Here is a 19,125-nt window from a genome sequence, read left to right on the forward strand (position 1 = left end):
GAGACCTATCGTATTTCGTATCTCTCCACTTGATCACAGCAATAAGCCTCAATTGGAGACTGCCAAAGTTGGTTGAGTCGCCAAGGACACGACGGACAGGAGTAAAAATTCCTCCGTGCCCTGCACACTAGTGCGAAGCGAGTAGCGTGCGACCTCCTGCTGGCTGCTGGCTTCACCAAACAAGCTGCGCGATCCCAACCAACAACAACCAATTATGGCATGAGCCCAACAAAAACAGCCCAACGTGGTTCAAGCGGAAGGCCCAGGCCAGGCACTCACTGCGCAATTACCATTTTTAGTGGCCCATGAGGTCTTCAACGGACGGCTGGCCCACAGTTGCTGCCGGCCATTTGAGCCCATCATCTGCCGGTAATTGCAGGCCGTGATGATAGAATCGAGTCACCGACTATCTCTATCAATATACAGTGTGGTTTTTTTAGCCTCGGACTCACGGAGACATTCATTGCCTAGGGTACAACATGTTCAGGTGTGTCTGGGTACTGGAACACGATAACATTATAGAAGTTTTGGGTCAGGCTCAGAATCAAGATGCTCGAGGTTGGCTAAAGGAGGTGATGGAGGTACTGCCAAATGATAAACTTATACGGGTGGTCGTGAGATTATAGGCAGTGTGGCATGCACGACGCAAGACAATTCATGAGAATATATTCCAAAGTCCGCTATCAACACATTGTTTTGTGGAACGGTTTATAACAGAATTGGAGATGTTGAAATCAAGCCCAAAGTCACAACAACAACTGGGACAGATTCAGATTCCGAAGTGGATACCCCCTCCATGTGGTTTTGCTAAAATCAATGTTGATGCGGCCATGTCCAAAAACTCGAACATCAGCAGCAGTGCGCGCGAAGTGCTATTGGCGCTTTTGTTGGAGCATCAGCTGTGGTACTGAAGGGGATCACAGACGTCGAGACAGCAGAAGCGCTGGCATGCAGGGAAGGCCTAGCACTAGCAAGCGACCTACTCATTTAGAAATTCAGGCTGGCGAGTGATTGTGCTAGTGTCATCAAGAATCTCCAAGAGGCTGGCATGGACAGCTATGGACAGATCATCCGGGAGATCAATCCAGGGAGAGGAAGATTCGAAATTGTTGAGATTGTGCACGAAAGCAAAAGATCCAACATTGATGCACATGTGCTGGTCAGGAACTCGATTTATATTCATGTAGGTAGACATGTGTGGTTTCTAACACCACCGGATGGTGTTTGTAATTCGTACTCCCGTAATTTTGAATAAATAAAAGGTGGAGAGGTCTAAAAAAATATACGGTGTAGTATGTTCCTTTTTATATTTTTAATATATATATTTTTTTAAAAAGACTCACGGCACAACCCCCAACTGTGACGCTCTCGAAACAATGGACCAGCAGCCACTAGTAGCACAATTGGTATTTGTATATATATATATATATATATATATATATATATATATATATATATATATATATATATATCATTTTTCAGAAGAAAACATACGATCATTGATAAGTTGGAAAAAGGGAAAACACTACAGTCCCAGTCTTTCCTATCCGTTGCATAACTTGTCGGCCTTTAATAATGCCAAAGGTTTGGTTGGGTCCAAACTCCAAAGCAGCGAGGGACAGGAGAGTATGATGGAGGGAAAGTAATCCTTTTAAAATTATAGGTTTTCTTAGACTTTTCTGTTTGCATGATGCACCTATAAAAACTAAAAGAGTGCCGGGCAGGAGGGGCAGCGCGCGTGACGGTGGAGTGCTGGGGTACGTCGCAGCGGTTGCAGCAAGCTGGGTTGAGGGAGAAGAGACGGCATCTACGTGCACGAATTTCAAACATAGAGAGTCTATAAAAAAAACTTCATGAAGTTATATATTCACGTGTCGGCCCAACAAGCTGGGCGATCCAACAAGACCGGAAGAAGGCCTAGGACGCGGTCAGTTTCTCTTCTCGGCCCTTGAGGCCTTGGTAACAAAGGGACCGGTACGCGTGTCCTAGCTACCTCGATCATCAATCAGATCGGATAGGTTCTCCTCCCTGTGGGCGTTTACGGCGGCGGCGTTGGTTGAAGCGGCGATGGCCGAGCAAGCTGCGGTGGAGGAGAGGAAGCAGGATCTGAAGGATCTGCGAACGAAGAAGCGGCGTGCGAGGAGGCGGCGGAAATCCCACATGGTCGTCGAGGGCGGGATCCGCGATTACGACCCCAAGCAGGGATCCGATTGCTCCCCCCCGTCGGACTCCGACGAAAAGTGGGCAGATTTGGAACCTTTCTTCTTCGACGAGGCAGCGGCGGTGGCCGACCGCGAGAGGCGGATGCGGAGAGTGCAGGCGGAGGCGGTGCTACATCAGAGGCGGAAGGCCGCCTTGGATCGGATCCGCGAGTACGATCCCAGGAATGATAGTACCTACTTCTCCCGATTCCACTTCGTCGACCTCGGGACATTCGACCTCGACGAGGAGTGTAAGGATCGGGTCACGTCGGACCAATCAGAAGGACAAAATATAAACTATTATAAAACTAATTGTATGAGTCAGGGTAAATTTGCGAGATAAATCTATTAAATCTAATTAATTCATGATTGATATATATTTACGGTAGCATCACATGATCAAATCATAAGTTAATAGATTCGTCTCGTGAATTAGTCTTTATTTATACAATTAATTTATATTTAATACTTTCTAATTAGTATTTAAATATTTGATGTGATAGTGCCAGCCATCCTTCTCTCAGATACATGAGCAAACCTTAATTACCTACCCACCTTCTGAAACTCGATTCTAACTACCTTTTGCATTTTAGTTGTTTGCCATCCGTGGGGTAGCGCACACAATTACTTTACCGAATGCTTATTTGTCTTCTCCAAATCATTCTACTATGCGCGTGGTGAAGATTTTGGAGAATTGGTGGCACTTGAGTGTACCTGCACGACCTTTTTCTTCTGTTTGTTTATTCCAGAAGATTTAATTATTAGGATCGAGCGTGGCTAATATGGATTTTATTAGTTTCAGTCCCTCGAGTCTAAATAATCTTCAACTGCTTCATGTATACTTGTGTTGATGTATCATCCACAATCAACATGGCTGAATCTAAAATTGTAATGATTTTCTTTTCTTTCACTGCAGCACCCCTTGGTCCAATGAGAGAGACTGATGCATCAATCGATGTGCGTGGCACTCTCTGCGAAGAGGGCACGAAACAGTTCCTTCCTGATGACTGTGCAAACATCCTTGCCTCAGATGGTGGGAAACAGTTCATTCCCAGTGACTCTACAAATTTGCTTTCTGTGAAGATAGCCTCCAAGGATGGATCAAAGCGGTTTATTCCATGTTACTCTGTAAACGTCCTCACCGTGAAGATAGTCTCCTCTGATGTTGGCTTCGGGATCGACGTCTACGAGGCACCGTAATTGCCAGAGACAGCATTGATCTCAAGTGTGTTTATCTCTTCCGCCGTGATAGAGATCATCCGCAACTCATTCTGTCAAAGGTACATGTGAGTACAATTTTGTTTGAAACAAGTCCTTAGCTGCTAGTCTACGCATATTTTGTGGGCGAACTTGATTGCATTGCCTTATTGTGTATCAAAATTTTAATTTCTTTTTTTCTTCTTTCCATTTTTCTTTGCTGCTGCTGTGGCCACAGCACATCCTGACATGCACTTGATATTTATTGGTCAGCAATGTAGCTGCTAGTGGTTCCAATAAACACCCACAATCCCCTAGGCAAATCCTTGATGGTGCACAATATTTTCTTTCCTCATTTCAGGTGCTATGGATGTGTGTGATGTCTACAATTGAAAATGTACACGTTATTTATCAATCATCAGAATAAAAAATATGAACATGTCTTGGTGTCATAATGTGGAATTGTTAGGTGCATGGTAGCTCTAGAGCTAGCTGATGCAACTTCCTTTACTGCTAATTTGTTGTGGATTTAGTAAGGTAACAAAATGGTCTTAGCATGGTAGGAAACAGATTAAAACTGACATTTGAGTCCTATCGTTAGCAGCTCAATCTTCATGCTCTACCATGTTGAGACCTATACTGATAAATACTTCTACTAGCGAATGCTTGCACACACATTGCATTGCATCTTTAACAGTTCCGTCCACTGTAACAGCATGCTGTGTGGTTGAAATCTCTTATATTTTCATTGCAGCAACTTATATTCAGATAAAGGTACCACTCACCATCATGTGAACCTTTTTTCACAGGATGAATCGTTGATTTTGACTGGCCCAAAACGAGGACTTGCACTTAAGTATGATATATATTTTGAGATAGATTTGAAGATCAAGGGTGATTGGAGGCGGAAGGACAAACAACTAAGTAAAGGGTACTCCTTCCGTTCCAAATTATAGGTCGTTTTGACTTTTCTAGATACATAAATATTATTATGCATCTAGACATAGTGTATATCTAAGTGCATAACAAAGTCTATGAATCTAATAAAGTCAAAACGACGTATAATTTGGACGGAGGGAGTACCTTTTATTGGATGGCGTACCACTTAGATTGGAGGATGAAATGGTGATTGAAAGTGACACCCTGGACACTAAACTCAGTAAGGTGGTGATTACATAAGCAGTTGTGAAGTATGCGGTCGAGGCAACTTTTGCAATTGAAGTTCTGCAGGGAAGATTTTATGGAGAAATCACTGCTTGCACCACCAGTATCCGAGATAGCATTGTGCTTTACGATAGCAAAGTGGCCGAACCAATGACTGGAAATGGTAAAGGAGTTATCCAAATGCTGTGAAACGTGGTAGCTGTCTGTCTCAAGGAGAAGCTGATGATGACTATAACTGCTCGTACTGGTGATGGTAAAACTAAAATCACCACCATTAAGTTAACTCCAGGAGTCAACGGTGGAGGTGAAAAGGAAATAACATGTGGTTCCATTAAGATGTGTGTGAAGGTTACACGGTCGATAATTTCACGCAAATATTTATACCCTTAAGCTTTGTTTGCAGCATCCGTAGGCTTTGATGTAACTATGCAAGTCTGATGTTCGGTTACCAGTATGGTGTTTCTGTTAGACGTATGATGTGTTATGTTGGGCATGTTGCGTTGTAATCATGAAGTCTGCATAGGATCTACGAAAAACTATGATCCGTAGGAAGTCTGTTACGTTGTAATCGTGAAGTTTGTCTAATGTCTAGGATGGATAATCGTTGAATGGAAAACTGTGATCATCTAAACTATTATTATGGTTGATCATTTTGTCATGGATTTCTGATTTCGTTTGCCAGCTAAGCATACACCCTGCTTTAGGGGTTATACCATCGTTTAAACCGATTGTTATGACATTTATAAAATATAATAGAAGGCATACTAATAACATTATAAAATAAAAGCGTGGATCGTCTGACATTGATGGAGCAAAGGATCTCACCTCAGAGCGTACTCAGTTCACTGAAAGGATCTGGTAAAGAGTCTCGAGGTCAGAGGTAATGGCTAAGGGGTATGCGTTCATCTGGTAAAGATGACATTGTACATCATCTGGATTTACCCAAAGGCTGCACACTGCCTCTATAAAGCACCGACCTGATTATTTCTTCACCTGGAATCATAACCTGAACTTGCATTAGTTCTGATTCAATTGCCTTTCATTCAAGTTTCAGGCGGGTTGTGCTACGAATTGGCATTTGTCACGAAAAATTAGCAGGTTTTCAGCCAAATTATACCGAGTTCTTTTAGGGCAAAATTAATGATGTTCTGAAGCTAGCACTCTTAGCAAAATTATGCCACTGTGAACACTTGTTTGTGCCTGCGATTGTATGGGCCCTGTGTATGCTCAGATATGTCGCGTTTCAGCACAGCAGCGTCAAGCTGATCTGGAGGGAAAAATCCTCCTATTTGCTCATAAGCTGGGAGCCCAAAGGATCTCAGACTGAGCCTGAAACAAGACTTCTGGAGAGCCTTAACTGCAGGACCCGGATGGACGGGAAATGGATGAAGTGGACCTCTTTTCAAGCTTTTCTCAGATTAGTCCAAACACGTCTGGATTCATTGTTAGTAAGTAGTAATTTCTTCTGCTTCTAAATTTGATATGAACATCCACAATATTCTGTATTACATGATAGGATAATTTTGTTGTACCCTGGAGTGCAGGAATGAACGATACTTTAAACCAGGATTCCTACAATCACAGGATCAGTTTCCTGTTTTTTGTTGAACTATCTCTCATATTTGTTCCCCGTATGAGAGAGGGAAGCTGTATGGGGACCTTTTCTCTCTCTCTAATACAATGAAGCGCAGCTCTCCTGCGTTTTCTAAAAAAAAAGTTTCCTGCTATTTTTTGCTTCGAAACAATGAAAATTGCTAGAGCCAGATGCAAACAAAAGAAAGAACCTTTTAAGCTGACGCTTGCTCTGTGTATCTACGAAGACATGGCCCAGCACGCACGTAATATTGCTGCTCGCTCTTTGGTTGTGCCGAGGACCAGGGATTTCAGTTCAGGCATCAGCCTTTCTTCCAGATCTTTCTTTCTCGTGTTCGGTCCAATGTGCAATCTTCTTCCCACAAGGCAAAGACACAGTACAATACAAGTTCGTAGTTAGTGGTTACTTTGTTCCAGCCCTGGAAGACATGTAAATTGTTTAAAGATCTTACTCATGCATGAATAAATGGGTAGAACTGACAGTTGGCAGTCAATCAATATATATGATCCACATCCCGGTAGTGTGGTGGTGTCAATGTTTACATGGGTGTAGCCTGCTGGGGGCGCACCCATGTATGTGCACATGGTCAATATTTTGGCTCCAAAGAAAATGACAGCATGAATAAGTAGACATAAGTTTGAGTTGTTTAAGTGACTTACCTCATTAGTAGCAGCAGGTTGTAGTGCTAGAAGTTTCACTGTAGTGCTGTCATAATCAGCCAATACCATGTAGATTGAAAATGGCAGCTTATCCTGCAAAAAACAACATCACATAAAAATTCCTACCATCCGGATCATATAAAATGTTTAAAAGCCTAACCATCTGGACACTAGAAACAAGAACCTACCATGCCATAGCCAGAAACACAGAATGCACAGATAACCAATTATCATTATGAAAAAAAAAACCTCAAGGAACCAGCTGGTAACATCTGGTTTCTGAAAATCCTATGGGGCATGGGGTTTATACAGTTTCACATCCCACTATCTGAGCGAGCTTTTCACGAATTTAAAAGTCTGAAGGAATTGATACAGGACTGAATACATGAGGCAATGAAAAGGACTCACGGCACTACATATGGGGATCTCAGAATCACTACACCATGACATCCCCTTTTATCTTCATTCTTTTTAAAGCTTTCAGCCACCTATCCCTGTTATCTGGATATGGAAATCAAAATGCAGCAACAAGTCAAAAGTATTCACATGGCTTCTTCTACTGGATAGATTGACCACCAGAAATATTCTAAAAAAGAAGAACCAGAAGATTAATGGAAATGACGACAACTGTGTAATATGAACACTCAAGAGGAAACAGCTCATCATCTTTTCTTTGGATGTCAATTTAACAGCACATGTTGGCAACACACAGGGATAAACTGGGATCTGTCTCTACCCTTTCTATGATATGACGATACAGGCTAAGCAAAACTTTCAACCTTCTTCATGGAAGCCTTCATCACCCTGGAATAATTGTTAACAACGCAATGGGATAAAATACATTGGCAATGATTCCATTTAAAGGAAACAGATAACTTAAAAGATACAAAGTTTTATATATAAAACATCGGATAGTTCAAAAGTGAACTATACAACGTCATATATAAAAGGAAGGAGGGAGTACTAAAAAACTAGCTAGAAGAATTTTTTGAACCAAGCAGTTTATGGAAAACAGAGAGGGAATGCATGTTCACTGAGCAGAAATACATGCAGTCTTATGAAAGTATACCTTATCTACTGTGAGAACCTATTCCACTCTGCTCTTGTTCAACGACAGGAAGTAACCAATAATTGTCTATCCACTTCTAACACTGAGTAATTTTTGGCCTCATTTGTTCATGAGTAAACATTCATTCGAGTTTTTATCCCGATATCTTAAGATCTCTTCCGAAACATTCATTTAGTTCAGTAACTATTACGATACAAACTGAGCGATAGGTAAAGAAAATTCAGGCCAATCCAGTGCTTAGATCGTTAATACCAAAATTTATGTGTTATTTCTATAGTCCACACCATTGATCTCTTGATACAGAATACGCTTAAAAGCTGCTGCAACCCCTACGCAGGCAAGGTAAATCGAATCAAACGACACAAGAACGGGGCGGTGGTGTTGGTGAGATTGGGCAAGCAGCGGACAGGCAAAACTCCGGGAACGAAATGGAGGGGCAGACGGTTTCAAAAAAAAGAAAAAACAGAGAGGGGCAGACGGCGTACGGATGTTATGAACTGTTTGCCGGAGTCGAGGTTGAAGTCGATGATGCGGCGCACCCGCAGCTTCAGCACCACTTCACCACGTTCCGCTCCGACAGCCGCATGCTAGAGCCTGCGCTCGGCGCCGCCTCCAGCTGCCGCTGCAGCTCAGATGGGAGCCAGCGAGCGGTGGCCGGTGGGGAAGGACGGCTAGATCGAAGTGGTGGGGATTTTGGGGTGCGTCTGCGCGGCGCTTTCTGCTGCTGGAGCCACCAAAGAACTGCTCCAATACTCCCTTCTTACACATTAGCACGAATCATAAAAGCACCTTAAATTAATTATTTGATTTTCAGTGTTTTTATCCGGACCAGACCAGGCCCACCCCAATCCATATCCAGTCTAATTCATCACGGCCGGGCTTCTTCCTTCATTCCGTCGTCGCCGCCTGTGAGGAGCTCGCCTTCGTCTGGCACGCTTGCCTGCTTGCGTTTGCTGGGGCAGAGGTACGCAACAGATCGATGGCGCTGCCATCCTGCGTGCAACCTGAGAGCTCCACCTTCCCTTGACGTCAAGAAACCTGAGCTCCCAAGCACGCCGGCGTGGTTTCTTGTGCGATCCTGAATCAATCCTGATAAGTGGGCTAGGAATGGCTTGGGATTGGATAGGGCCAGGCCCAGAGTAGCACAATTAAAAATCAACTCGGCATGCTTTATGATTCGTGCTAATTATTAGGAAGGGAGTACGGAGAGTCAGTTCTCCAAAAGAAAACAAACACTCCGGCCCAGGCAAAATAGCAAAAGTTGACAATGTGATTCCTACCTTGTAAAAAAGACAATGCGATTCCTACTTAATTATTTTCGTAAGAGCGCTAGTCCTTGACCACAGGAAATTGCAATTCAAACACAACTGGAAGGTTCTGGCCGATTCTGTTGGATGGTCAATGCCCAGTCCAGCAGCAATGTTCCCGCGCAAGAGCGGGAGAGCTAGCACCTTGCGGGCAGGGAAAGGAGATCAGCGGGCGTTCCGAATCGGACGGCTGGGGAGTGGGATGGAGCGACTGCTGGCTCCCACCCCACTCCTTCAGCCAGCCAGTCCACTGTTCAAGAAAATAGTAGAAAAAAAAAACAAATTCCACCGATCGAACCGGAACAAGAGTTTGGGTGGCGAGGGTATTGGTTGGGGTTTTGCTCGGCCGCGAGGCGGTGGTGGGCGGTGGCGGTGGGATTGGTTGGTTGACGGCGCTTCGGTCGGCGGAAGCGTCACGATAGCCCCTACTTTGCTGGTTCAGCTCCCCTCGATTTTCACACAAGAGGAATTGCGCATGTGACACACACGAGGACGTGATTAGTTTTGTTGCACAATCAAATCGTGCTTGATTTTGCTGCTAGCAGTCTCTGTCAGAAGCATTGGCTCATAGATTGATTGCGAGTTTGCGACGCAGAGTCCAGACCTAAACAAAGTTGCACACTTCAAGTTTAATTTTGTTTCTAGGACGAATTTTGTGCGATCTATTTATTAATGAGGACTTTTTCACTATGTTTACTCATTGACGACCAAAGTATCCATTTTTAATTCATCCACCTCTCTATTACTATGATGTATGATGGTTGCTCTTGTTTTAGTAAATGCAATGTGTGGCTTGCCAGATGTACAGAGCAACCAAGGCAAATCCCAATGGCAAGTTGTATTTTAATATTTTCAAGAATATCATGTGAAAAAATAGCAATCAATTGATGGTTAAAATACTTCCCTACAATGCATAATTTCAATTTTGATGTTTCATAGTCCCTATGTCTTAAAATACTCCCTCCATCCAATACAATGCATCCAAGCATTCAAAATTCATCCTCAAAATACAAAGCATTCTAAATGTATTTAATCAATTGTTTATTTAGTTCTCGGTGTCGGTAGGATTTCTTTGGCTAATTGGTGGATTAGTTGAAGTGGCCTCCTTGTTATCCGCAACAACCATTAAAACAACTAAACAACACAAATCCTCTCGTTATAACTCAAGGGTACATAGGTAATATGTCCTAAAATTTCTAAGATGCCTTGTATTTTAGGACGGATGAAGTACAAGGAGATATTTCAAGACACGTTAGGAGGATTGAAAAAACACATATACCCCTGAGTTATAACATGGGCTATAACATGGGCAATTGTGTTACTTGGTCGTTTTAATGGTTGTTGCATTTAATAATGAGCCCACTTCAACTAATCCACCTACCAGCCAAAATAATACTGCCAACTTCAAGGAGAACTATAAGAATAATTATTTAGACGTGCTTAGAATGCCTTGTATTTAATGACAACTTTTGAAAAATTGGATGTCTTGTATTTGAGAATGGAGGGAGTACGTGGTCAATGCATTCACATTATAAATTGGAAACAATGTACATGCTAAAATATCTAGTTCTAGAGTATTTTACACTTCATCATGAAGCATGGCAACTATGGCTCATGCATTCTCTTCAATTTTTTAAACCTTCTTACCTTACCCTGATATTATTCTTATACATGGCAAAGTTAGTTAGAACGTTTTAAGTATACATTGCATATTTTAACATGGTACGAGAGAATGGAATTCAAGTCCAAGACCGTTACTAGATCACTCGTATCCCGCAGCAGTTCTCTCCTCTGCTGGAGTATGAGTACAAGGTCACTGTACTTCCAAACTCTGGGCTCTTTGTTATCTTGCTCTTTGTTCCTCTACGGTAACAAGTGGAGGTTGTTTAAGGATGTGAGTCTCAAGGGACTTATCTTTGGGGTTAACATCAACAAATTCGTGGTGAAACTTCCGTACAAGTCCAACTACGGACGTTCCGGAGTCCAGGTGGATTTTGAGAAGCTAAAAATTGGTGCTCCAGAACTCTTCTTCACCTACAGTGTGCTGTCAGATAATGAGGTACAGTCAAGAGCAAACGATGCAAGCTTTGTCACTTATGGCCGTCATATGCTCAGAAGGAACCTGGCGTCGCTTCATGAATGCTTGCCTCGTGTCTGTTTTCATCCGTGGCGTATCTGAATTCTGAGTGAAGCATTTGGGATTGCCTCTACTCTCAAACGGAAAAATTTCTTCCCTAAAGCCGCCCTGAATTGTCATGTTTCTCTGAAATGAGCACACAAGGTGCTGCTTTGAATTGGTTTGCCAGCATTCAAAGAGCATTCTTGGCATTCCGTTACTGTGTAGTATCAGGCTGCAAATATTTCTGAAAACCTCCACTAGGAATGTCTTAAGATGATAACTGTTATGTGTTTTACAGGTCCCGCATATCATCTTTCAAACGAGTGAACACCCGAAAGCAATGTCGATAAACTATAGCTACATGGTGAGGACAATTTTGGATGAAGTGGCGAAGAAATCGGCTTCCAAGAATAGGGGTCGAGCCCATTCGTGGTATGTTAAGAAATTAGCATCTCGAACTTGAAACCGACTTCCTAAAAGTGGCACCAAAGTGGTGTAACACCACTTCTTTTGTGGACCTTATACCCACACTACTCTAAGTTACCCCCAAAATTCACCTTTTTTGTCTTCTTGGGCAAAACATCGACGAGGTAACGATACAAGATTCACCTTTTTTGTTGCCTGAGGCGATGTGTGTCCGTTCAAGATCTAAAAAATCTGCACTTCATCATTTGTAAATTAGTACCTACTGAAATTTAATCCTCATGCACGCACACACTTTTGCGCAGCCGTATGGATTCAACCGAGTCGAATTCTTTTTGTAGCGAAGCCCTGCGACCGTGGGCCTGTGGAGAAATCCGGAGCCCAGGCCTTGCCTTCTGCTGAATGCCGGTCTGCCGGCTCAGGCTGGAGCCCGCATTGGGATTACAGGCACACCCTTCTCATGGGCCGGCTCAACATCTTGCTCCGGAGGGGCTGGAGGCCGACCTGCTTCCAAGACCGAATCCCTGCCTGCCCTGCCCTAGGGTTACCGTCCGTAGTTTTTTCTTTCCCCTCTCGCACTCCACGTCCTCCAGCACGCCGCCCCCCCTCTCCGCCGCCCCTGTCGAGCCCCCGTCGCTCCGCCCTCTCGAGCCCAGGCCACGCCGCCAGCCCGCTCGAGATGGATCGTGAAGTCGTGTTCGCGTTTGACATCGTTGCAGATGTCGACGACGAGGTGAGATCTCTCGGTCTTTTTTGTGTCCCTGTGATCTGTTCCTATGGCGTTCTTGGATGCAGAGCAAACACCAATTTCTAGGGGAAATCCACAAAATAGCACTGGTTTTAGAAGGTGTGCAGGAAACATTTGGGGGTGTTTGTTTCTTTAGTCCCTCGGTCTTTTTTGTGTCCCTGTGATCTGTTCCTATGGTGTTCTTGGATGCAGAGCAAACACCAGTTTCTAGGGGAAATCCACAAAATAGCACTGGTTTTAGAAGGTGTGCAGGAAACATTAGAAGGTGCTGCTTTGAATTGGTTTTCCAGCATTCAAAGAGCATTCTTGGCATTCCGTTACTGTGTAGTATCAGGCTGCAAACATTTCTGAAAACCTCCACTAGGAATGTCTTAAGATGATAACTGTTATGTGTTTTACAGGTCTCGCATATCATCTTTCAAACGAGTGAACACCCGAAAGCAATGTCGATAAACTATAGCTACATGGTGAGGACAATTTTAGATGAAGTGGCGAAGAAATCGGCTTCCAAGAATAGGGGTCGAGCCCATTCGTGGTATGTTAAGAAATTAGCATCTCGAACTTGAAACCGACTTCCTAAAGTGGCACCAAAGTGGTGTAACACCACTTCTTTTATGGACCTTATACCCACACTACTCTAAGTTACCCACACTACTCTAAGGAGACCTTCACACCGACACCAACACGGGAGACCAATTTTTTACAAGGGAACCAAATCTTTTATTCTCCTACTCACAACTTGATACAACACTCACTCTTACACTCTTTACATAGTTATCCTACCATGACATCATTACACTACATGGTAACCTTGCCATCTCTTCACCTATGGCTCACATGCCACTCTATGCCATGGTATGGCTAGGAGGAAGAGGAGCACCTCTATTTATAGGTGCTCATGATCATTATGGTGTTGCCATGTGGCAACTTCCACACTCTTCCATATAAAATATCCTAACTCTAGAACCCTCCTCATCCTTATCTAGTTTCTTATATTTCTACCATGCGAAAATATCTAGTTCTAGAGTATTTTACACTTCACCATGAAGTATGGCAATTATGGCTCATGCATTCTCTTCAATTTTTTAAACCTTCTTACCTTACCATGATATTATCCTTATATATAGCAAAGTTAGTTAGAATATTTTAAGTATACATTGCATATTTTAACATGGTACGAGAGAATGGAATTCAAGTCCAAGTCCGTTACCAGATCACTCGTATCCCGCAGCGGTTCTCTCCTCTGCTGGAGTATGAGTACAAGGTCACTGTACTTCCAAACTCCGGGTTCTTTGTTATCTTGCTCTATTCGTCAGGATGGTACCAGATGGGGCCTGATGGGTCAGTTCTCCTGGACTCCGAGGGCAAGCCCAAGCTGAACTTTCTGGTCAGACTCCTGTTCCATACGTGGGATCTGTACCTTCTTGGATTCCTCTACGGTAACAAGCGGAGGTTGTTTAAGGATGTGAGTCTCAAGGGACTTATCTTTGGGGTTAACATCAACAAATTCGTGGTGAAACTTCCGTACAAGTCCAACTACGGACGTTCTGGAGTCCAGGTGGATTTTGAGAAGCTAAAAATTGGTGCTCCAGAACTCTTCTTCACCTACAGTGTGCTGCCAGATAATGAGGTACAGTCAAGAGCAAATGATGCAAGCTTTGTCACTTATAGCCGTCATATGCTCAGAAGGAACCTGGCGTCGCTTCATGAATGTTCGCCTCGTGTCTGTTTTCATCCGTGCCGTATCTGAGGCTGTATATACACTAGAGGAAGATGTGTCAAAGGAAGCATACACACCTACAGAGGAGACGGTGTTAGAGAAGACAACACTTACAGCTTCAGAGAAAATGCGCTCCTAGAGTAAGGATGCTCATACTGTTCGCGATAATCTACAGAGTAAGGAAGATCTTGATGCTGATAGCAGAGCTCTGATGAGGGATCTGATGTTGGTTCCTCCAAAGCTAATCATGATTGAATTGCTAGGCTGATTTGGTTGGGTTGCTTATTGAGGTTGAAGGATTGGCTGGGTTGACTTGGTTCACTTCCTTAGTTGAGAGAGTATATGCTACTGTAGTTCTTTTCAATTCATTGAGGTTGTCGACCCTCTGTAAAAAATGGTACTTTCACTCCCTTTAACTTTGCTGTTGTTAGTATTGTTGCCACAGGAACATGAATGTTGGTCAGAGTTCAGAGATGTTTACCTCTCGAACCATTGATTGGTGGAACTAAAGTTCCAACTATGAGTTGTAGTCCTCTGTTCCAGTTTTAACTTTTGTTAAAGCTTCATTGCGACTTGGTGTTTGTTTTTGGACAAAATACATTGAATAATGTCACCACGTTCAGAGCAGTTTTGTGCACAGCAGTGTCACTTGCTTACCGGCCACCGCCTCAATGCCGCCGCTTCTCATCGTTTTTCTCCACCCGCTCGGCCGCCACAATCGTCGAATTGTGATAGACTGCTCACGAATCAGAGACAAAATGCTCAAATGGTCGATCACACCAGCTAACTCTTACTGAGATATATGAAACTTGTCTAGCATCAATGCAGCCTTTGCTTCCGTGTAAGATCACTGAATTCTGAGTGAAGCATTTGGGATTGTCTCTACTCTCAAATGGAAAAATTTCTTCCCCAAAGCCGCTCTGAATTGTCATGTTTCTCTAAAATGAGCACACAAGGTGCTGCTTTGAATTGGTTTGCCAGCATTCAAAGAGCATTCTTGGCATTTCGTTACTGTGTAGTATTAGGCTGCACGCCTAGTAATTTAAGGATCTAGGCCGTTTGCGTTGATGATCAAAAAATAGAATGATCCAAATGTACATTATATTAGAAACTAGTGACAAATCTTTTGTTTCAAACAAATTATTTCTTTCAAAAGGAATAAAGTCAAGTAGAAGCTGCAAGATCAACACAAAAACTTGGCTGAAGGTCTGAAGTTGTAGCCATGCACAAGAGAGCAGGTGTATACATATACCAAATAAATAACACAAGCACAGATATTTGATTAACTTATAATACGTACGTACGATCCCTGATTTACGTCCTTGTCGTCTTACTGCAGATCACTACTTCTGCAGTTCTGCTTGCTTGCTACTGTACTAGCAGCCAGGCACAAGAAAATCCACACAAGCTATTGCAGCGTGCATGCAGAAAGCAGAACAGCATGGCAGCACCACACCGCACCATGTCGCACGTGCATGCGTGGTCATTTCAGCGGGCCGGGCGCGCGCCGGCGTCAGCGACGTCGACGCTGGTGGTGCAAGCGAGGAGGCGGCGGAAGATGGCGTGCACCGCGCCACACGACGCCTCCTGCAGCCTCCTAACCATGGTGCACCGCTTCTTCTTCTGCTTCTTCCTCCGGGTCCGGCTCCTCCTCGCCTTCCGGTCACGGAGCCCGACGTCCTCCCTGTCCCTGCTCTCGCTGCGGCCGACGGCGATGTTGCTCGCGCTGCCGACCGAGCCGGCGTCGGAGGCCGCCGCGGATCCGCCGCCGCGCTGCGGGAGGAAGGGGAACACGGCTGCGCGCTCCCGGACGCGGCCGAGGCACGCCATGGTGCGCTCGGGCACGGTCTCCTTCTTCTTGGAGAAGGTGTAGCTGCGGAGGTACATCTGCCGGCACGAGTAGCTGTCCACCACCCGCGGGCTGCAGTACCCCGCCGCCAGCTCGCCGCTGAGGCCGCCGCCGCCACCGCCGCGGCGCATGCTGCCGCTGCCGTTGTAGCTGTAGTAGTAGGACGCGCTGGCTCCGCCGGGGCTCTCCTGCCCTCCGCCTCCGCCTCCCTGGCGCCGCGCCATGGCCACCGACTTGACGAACTCGGCGTCGGACTCGGGCCACTTGTACAGGCTGACGTAGCTGGCCCGCACCGGCGCGCGCGCGTCCACGCAGCCGATGGCCGCCTTGCATCCGGCCGCCATTAATGGCGTCGCGGCCCAGCTACCTAGCTACCCAGCCAGCTGCTGCTTAATCTTCTGCTCTCAGCCAATTAATCACTGTTGCTGCTTAGCTTCAGCTCACTCTGCTTCCATTTGCATGAGCCGCGCGCGCGCGTAGCTGTAGAGAGAGGACAGGGAGGAGCTAGCTCGGTGGCCTGTGTGGGTGTGGGGTATATAAGAGAGACAGGGCGACAGCGAGTGGAGCGGCATGGGAGCATGTGAGGGACAGGTTAAAGGGAGATGAAGGAGAGCGCTTGGCTTTGGTTGCAAGGAAAGGTGTCTCCATTTTTGCCGCGGGAATTATGTGGCATCATCATCGTGGTCACTCTCGAGCAATGAGTGCTAGCTGCTGGCCATGGTTTCGCCTCGCAGCCTGGCCAGTCAAAATGTGAGGCCTTCTGCGCCGGCGCACTCTGAACCTATCTATATTTACATGTGTCCAGCACTGCACTAGCGAGAGTCCAAGTGAAAAATGTCAGAAGAAACTTTAACATGAAGTAAGTTTGGTCGCATTTTCCGTTGTGAGGATCAGTTTGGACAGGGTCTATGGGGTTGTTATTGTTCGTGGTTTGGCAGGAATTTAAACATGGTCTTAGTTTTTAATCGAGTTAATTACGTGGCGTGTTCGACGGCCTTTTTTCTGTCAGGAAGGTAGCCTACCATGTCTATGTGCTTGTACCATTTGGACTGGACAACACATGCATATGTCAGCTGACTAGAAGCTAGATACTATACTAGTAACCGATTCTTCAGTTTCTTGGCAGTATGATCAACTAACCTTGACGGAGCAAAGGGGTAGATCCGTGTGTTGAGCTCGATCAAGGAGGACAGCTAGACAGAGGCATGGAGCATGCATGGATTGGAATGATTGAAACTTGTGGTTAAGGACTCATAATTCGGGTACGTATTCCGAGGGCCACGCTCACTGGTAACAAATTGAAACATGACAGTATGTCAATACTAGTGATAGGTCTGTAGCTAGCTGCTGTACTGACCAATTGACTTGTGGAGGCATGCATCCGTAGTCCGTAGAGGTATGGTGAGGTGAGGCACGAGAAAGGGACAGGAGCAGCATGCCAGAGAGAACCAAAGTTTCCGGTGCACTTCAACTGATTTCCAGCAGTAGCGAATGCAACAGGTCTCCCCGTCTCTCCCTTGTCGATGCAAATTAAGATAGGAGCACATGCCTCTCATGGACAGTAGAGTAGCTGCGCGGACAAGAGACTTGGACAACCTGCACTGTGAGCTGGATTTAATTTCTCAAATTATGTATGTTCGATGCGATTTTGTTGTTTTACACCTTTGTTTCAGGATGAAAAGACAATTGGCAGGTACAGTTTGTGATGTGGGGTTCGGCACTATCAAGTGATCGAAATGATCAGCAGCTGCTGCCCTTTGTTTAATCACAATCATGCATATTGGAGGTGGAAGCGCGCGTGCATGAGCAACAGAATCTGCAAGCGTTGTGTGAGCTAGTACGTGGTGTGGTGGTGGTGGTGGTGCCAACTGCCAAGTGCTAGCTAGATTACAAAAGGAGGCATTTTCCCTCGACAAATTCAATTATTCAGACATGGTAGCTTGTGTTTTTATCAGTGGCTCAGGTCCGTCAGCGTTAAAAACTTTTCTTTTTAATTGCAGTGGAACTGTGGAAGGCATGGGTTTCCTGTTCACTAGGAAGAACGATGCGGGCAGACAATGGCGTGCGGTGCAGACAATAGCTTTGATAGCAGGGTCGATAAAGAAAGAAATAAACAACCTAAGCCTGCTCTCGCACGAAGATCCAGACAGGACAGGACACCGTGAAGCACTAGGCTGGTCAATAATCGAATACCCCATCTCATCTCATCAGCATCAGCAGCGGCATCACGAGGTAGCTAGCTAGCGGGCAGCACACACACATGACACATGCATGCAGAGTATCATTGTGGCCACCGTGCACGCGCGGCGCCACTGCCGCATCGCATGTGAAGCAAATGCACAGCAGCCCAGTCCAGTGTCAGCGGCTCTACTGCCTGCAGCCGGCCTGTAGACTAGCTAGGAGTGATCACTCTGCATCGATGATCGTCGACCTACGTGGTGAGTGATGGCGATGTGGTCCTCCCTTCCAGAGATTACCAGTAGTTGCAGCGGTATCGGCTAATAGTAATCAAAGATAGATCCAGGAAAAGGAAAAGGAAACTTAAACCATGCATGCATCAGCATCCGGGGGCCAAAGCAGCAGAAGCCTCAAGACGCGCGGTAGCTCGCACAACACAACCAACAGTGTCACTCACGAGACACCATCATGACGCAGACGGGCACACAGATTAATTAATTAATTAACTAATTAGTACTCTGAATGAATTTCTTCCTGGTCCTTGCATTGCATTGTGCTGGATCCTGGGTTGCTGCTGTGTGTTGTTCTTGCAACCGTGCCGTGGCCCGTACTGCAAGCAAAGAGAGAGACGCGCGGTGTACGTAGACAAGCAATGTCCGAGAGATCGCTATGATAATACGTGGCGCCGATGGGATCGGGCGGTGGAGGATGATCATTGCTACCTGCTGCTCCGGCGACACGGGGATCAGCAAATCCATCCATCAGGAATTCAGGATGCACTATTCTCAGTCAGGCTGCCTAGGTGCCAGGTGTGTGCATGCGGTGAGACTTTTCACTTTTGAGAGCGACGAGCCCTGGGGAGAGCGCGACAGAAAGGCACTTTTCCACCTCCCTCAT

At 45.2% G+C, this 19,125-nt stretch overlaps 1 protein-coding gene, 1 long non-coding RNA gene and 1 other non-coding gene across 6 annotated transcripts; 1 reads left to right on the forward strand and 2 right to left on the reverse strand.

The window, feature by feature from the left end:
- Window positions 1-1,958: 1,958 nt before the first annotated feature.
- On the forward strand, window positions 1,959-5,196 carry LOC117847049 (uncharacterized). Its single transcript, XR_011897660.1, has 3 exons — window positions 1,959-2,452; window positions 3,118-3,481; window positions 4,208-5,196. It is a non-coding gene; the product is annotated as an uncharacterized protein (transcript).
- An 808-nt stretch (window positions 5,197-6,004) lies between these two features.
- Window positions 6,005-9,141, reverse strand: LOC117847050 (uncharacterized). 4 transcript variants are annotated; one of them, XR_004638526.2, is made up of 3 exons: window positions 8,370-9,141; window positions 7,224-7,619; window positions 6,005-6,908 (listed from the first exon to the last, which is right to left on the reverse strand). It is a non-coding gene; the product is annotated as an uncharacterized lncRNA (long non-coding RNA). The 4 variants fall into 4 exon arrangements; XR_004638527.2 differs by having other exon boundaries at window positions 7,224-7,316; window positions 8,370-9,122; XR_011897705.1 differs by lacking the exon at window positions 8,370-9,141 and having other exon boundaries at window positions 6,005-6,574; window positions 6,816-6,908; window positions 7,224-8,363.
- Window positions 9,142-15,377: 6,236 nt separating this feature from the next.
- LOC117847495 (uncharacterized) lies at window positions 15,378-16,794 on the reverse strand. Its single transcript, XM_034728711.2, has one exon. It carries the CDS (start codon window positions 16,392-16,394, stop codon window positions 15,690-15,692), a length of 705 nt encoding a protein of 234 aa, XP_034584602.1. The 5' UTR covers window positions 16,395-16,794; the 3' UTR covers window positions 15,378-15,689.
- Between the last annotated feature and the right edge of the window lie 2,331 nt (window positions 16,795-19,125).

This window comes from Setaria viridis, chromosome 3, assembly GCF_005286985.2.
Source record: "Setaria viridis chromosome 3, Setaria_viridis_v4.0, whole genome shotgun sequence".
NCBI classification, from domain to species: Eukaryota; Viridiplantae; Streptophyta; class Magnoliopsida; order Poales; family Poaceae; genus Setaria; species Setaria viridis.